This window comes from Galeopterus variegatus, unplaced genomic scaffold, assembly GCF_000696425.1.
Source record: "Galeopterus variegatus unplaced genomic scaffold, G_variegatus-3.0.2 Scaffold6001, whole genome shotgun sequence".
NCBI lineage: Eukaryota > Metazoa > Chordata > Mammalia > Dermoptera > Cynocephalidae > Galeopterus > Galeopterus variegatus.
In genome coordinates this window covers 160,653-163,940 of record NW_007732112.1, presented here as the reverse complement: position 1 = coordinate 163,940, position 3,288 = coordinate 160,653, and the positions used below count along the sequence as shown (strand labels likewise).

The 3,288-nt window shown below is 34.5% G+C and overlaps 1 protein-coding gene across 1 annotated transcript in view; it reads left to right on the top strand.

Moving 5' to 3' along the window:
• Positions 1 to 331: 331 nt before the first annotated feature.
• LOC103605705 (putative coiled-coil domain-containing protein 144C) overlaps positions 332 to 3,288 on the top strand; it is a 49,394-nt gene continuing 46,437 nt past the window's right edge. The window contains 1 exon segment of the mRNA XM_008590333.1: positions 332 to 976. Coding sequence (XP_008588555.1) covers positions 732 to 976 — 245 coding nt within the window. The 5' untranslated portion in view covers positions 332 to 731.

The following is a 3,288-nucleotide window of genomic DNA, read 5'->3' as shown; positions in this document are numbered from 1 at the left end:
TTACCAGTAGAAAATTGTAATTACTATTTTATGGAGGAAACACATACATACAATATCACTATTATATACCTACAAAAATTTACAAAGAGACTGAAATTTCCAACTGGAGATTATGTTAGGGTTTGAGCATGAAGCCCTAAAGATATCAAAAGCAAAAAGAAGACTAACAATTATTTACAAAAACAAAGTTATGTATATAACTCTTCTAGTTAAGACCAGTCACCTAAAAACAAAGGGAAATTTTCCTGAACGCAATTATTAAACAATTCTTCTTGACCCAACTTCAAAAATAAGTCTAAAATTCTAGAATGTAAAATATTTTTCATTTTGAACATAGTTGATGAAAGGCAACTTTTAAACAGAAAACATCTGGCTAAAGTTGCCTCAAACTTAGGAAAGCGCTGACCTGTAGCCATGGTAACAAGTAGCCAACCAGAACCAGCTTTAAATCTACTTAGTGACTGCTGACATCACTTACCAACCATTGGACGGGTCCCTGCCCTTGCCCACTGAGAACCTTTGGCCACCAGGGTTCTGAGCACGTGCACATTTGTGTTTAGTCCCGTTGCTTGGTTACAGTCACAAAACTGGATGCTTCCAGTTGGGCTGTTGTGGCGGAGCGGTTGGCTTATCCATAATAATATCTAATAGTATTTAATAATATTGGGCTTCAGAGGCGGGTAATAGCTGAGCGGGGAGGTGAGGCGTCTCTGAAGCTGGTATCTTCCACCATGGAGGAGCCTTCTGGCTGGTGCAGGAAGAAGGGCCAGTCCCCTTTGGTCTCCTCCACCAGTCTAAAGAAAAGCAGTGTGGACACTAAGTGGTTGAGAAAGAGAATCAGATACTTTCGACTTAGGTACCAACATGGAAATCTGGGAAAGATCCATGTAGCTGCCAGAAGGGGTGATGTGGAAAAAGTACGGCAGGTCCTTCTGCGCGGAGAAGGTGGCCTGAACGACAGAGACTGGAAGGATAGGTAAGGGCCTGGGACTGGCAGTGAGGGTCAGTGGGAGGAGGTGGGGCAGATGTGAGAGAAGCCACACCTTCCTGGGCTCTGCATGGTGGGGCCTGAGTTCTGCTGCCACCCAGGATGCTAGGCTTTCTTCCCTCCGTACGTTCCTCAGCACCTGGGACATGGAAACTGAGCAAAGGTCAAGTGCCCAGGCCACCTTTATGAGCAGAAAAACAGAAACAAAACTTTAGCTGGTTTTTGATCCATTCAGAATTCCCCTTACAGAGCACTTTATCGAAGGTGGTAAAGTGATTTAACTATCAAAATTAAGTATATACAGCATTCTATTTATAATGTTCACATTTTAAAAACCATAAAGTTATGTATGTTATAAGAAAGTGCATGAGGAAAATAATTCCCATAATATATCAATTTCTGGGCTAAAAATTCTTTGAATAAACTCCAATATGCATTTTAAATCAGTATACATGTACATATATATACTTTTTTACTGAAGGATTTGAGAAGGAAACTCTGAACTGGGAAGATAGCTCCATATTGTTGTATAGGAAAACTAATTTATATAAAAATGTGAGCTCTTTTAAAATTTATTATTTTTACATAAGCCAAATAAAAAATTGAGATTAAAAATTTTTTGAGTTACTCATGCTGTCTTTCACTGTTGTGATGACATTAAGGTACATTTTGTATTGTTATAAGCAAACACTTGCCCTTTTAGGTATTGAAATGTGTTATGAATTTCCACAAATTATTAGTTTACTGACAGCTGAAAAGACAGGTAAATGAATAGAATGGGATTGAAAATCCAGAAGTGCCCAAATATATGTGAGAATTTAGAGCTTGTTTTCCATCCAGGAGGTTTTTGAGGATGAAGAACAGCGGTACTTATGCTGTTGCTTAAAGTTTAAGTTGCTTATGAGTTTTCCAGTAGAGAATTTGGCAGTAAGTACTACATTCAAGAAATGTTTATGCCTTTTACCCATCAATTCCATTATACAAAAATATCTTTAGGAAATAATTAGGGATACATGTGACTTGCTTTTCTCATCAATGCTTAAAATAGGAATGCATTAAGAAGAATTTGTATGATGGGTTTTATAAAAAAAAAATCGCGGTGCATACATGGGATGGAACAGTGTGTGACCATTGAAGATGGCGTAGATACGGCTGTGTGTAGACAGCTGAAGATGTACTTTGGTTTGTTAAGTGAGAAAAAAAGTTTGATTATACATATGCACAAATAGATTATGGTCTTATGTTAGCCAAAGATGTGCTCAAAAGAGCTAAAGTTAATGCCCAGTTATTTCTGGACACTTGTATAAGTGAAATTTGCTTTTCCTTTCTCATATCTGTGATTTCTACAATGAACATGTATGAAAGTTCTAGTAAAAAGTTACTATTAATGAAATAATCCTTGCGAAGTGTAGGAATATGAATCTTGCACAGATCAAAATAATTTTCCACTTTCCATTAATTTTTTTCTGTGGATTAATAGGTTCTGCCAATTTTTAGCCACATCAGAAGTAAAGGGAATTTTTTTATCCATGAGTGTAGATTTTATTGTGTATACATTTTGTTATACACATAGTTTTATTATATACAGATGTATCATATATAAGCAGACACTATAGTTTAATCATTTTAGTTGTATTCTTACGAAAATAAAAAGCAAATATAAATGGTTATTACTATTGCAAAAGTATTGCTTTACTTTATAAAAGTTTTTAAAAAAAATATTGAATTCTCCAACTATATTTATCCATTCTCTCAATCCATTTATTTGTCAAACATAACCTGAATACCTATTATGTAGCAGACTTATTCTCTTATCTCTCAGAACCCTTCTGTCCTTTAAAACTTCATCTTTATCTGCCAGTCTGATCAAGTTGATAGGTTAAAATTTGAGGTATTAGACTTAATGTTGATGAAAGATTTTCCTCCCTCCTTTTAAATAGAAGCAATGAAGGTAGGAAATTGTAAAATATAAACTTTAACTGCCCTTTTGAAAATTTATGCCAGTATTAAATACTAATGTTAATCATTGGAAATAGCTGATTTGCATTAAATTCTGTAAATTGAAATATTGAATCAGTTGAGCTACATCTGTTCATTTGAATCTTGCTTTAACTGCCCTTTTGAAAATTTATGCCAGTATTAAATACTAATGTTAATCATTGGAAATATCTGATTTGTATTAAATTCTGTAAATCGAAATATTGAATCAGTTCAGCTACATCTGTTCATTTGAATCTTTAATTTTGTTTAGCTTATCATGAAAATCAAAATAAGAATTACTTTGTTTTTAAATTTTTTTT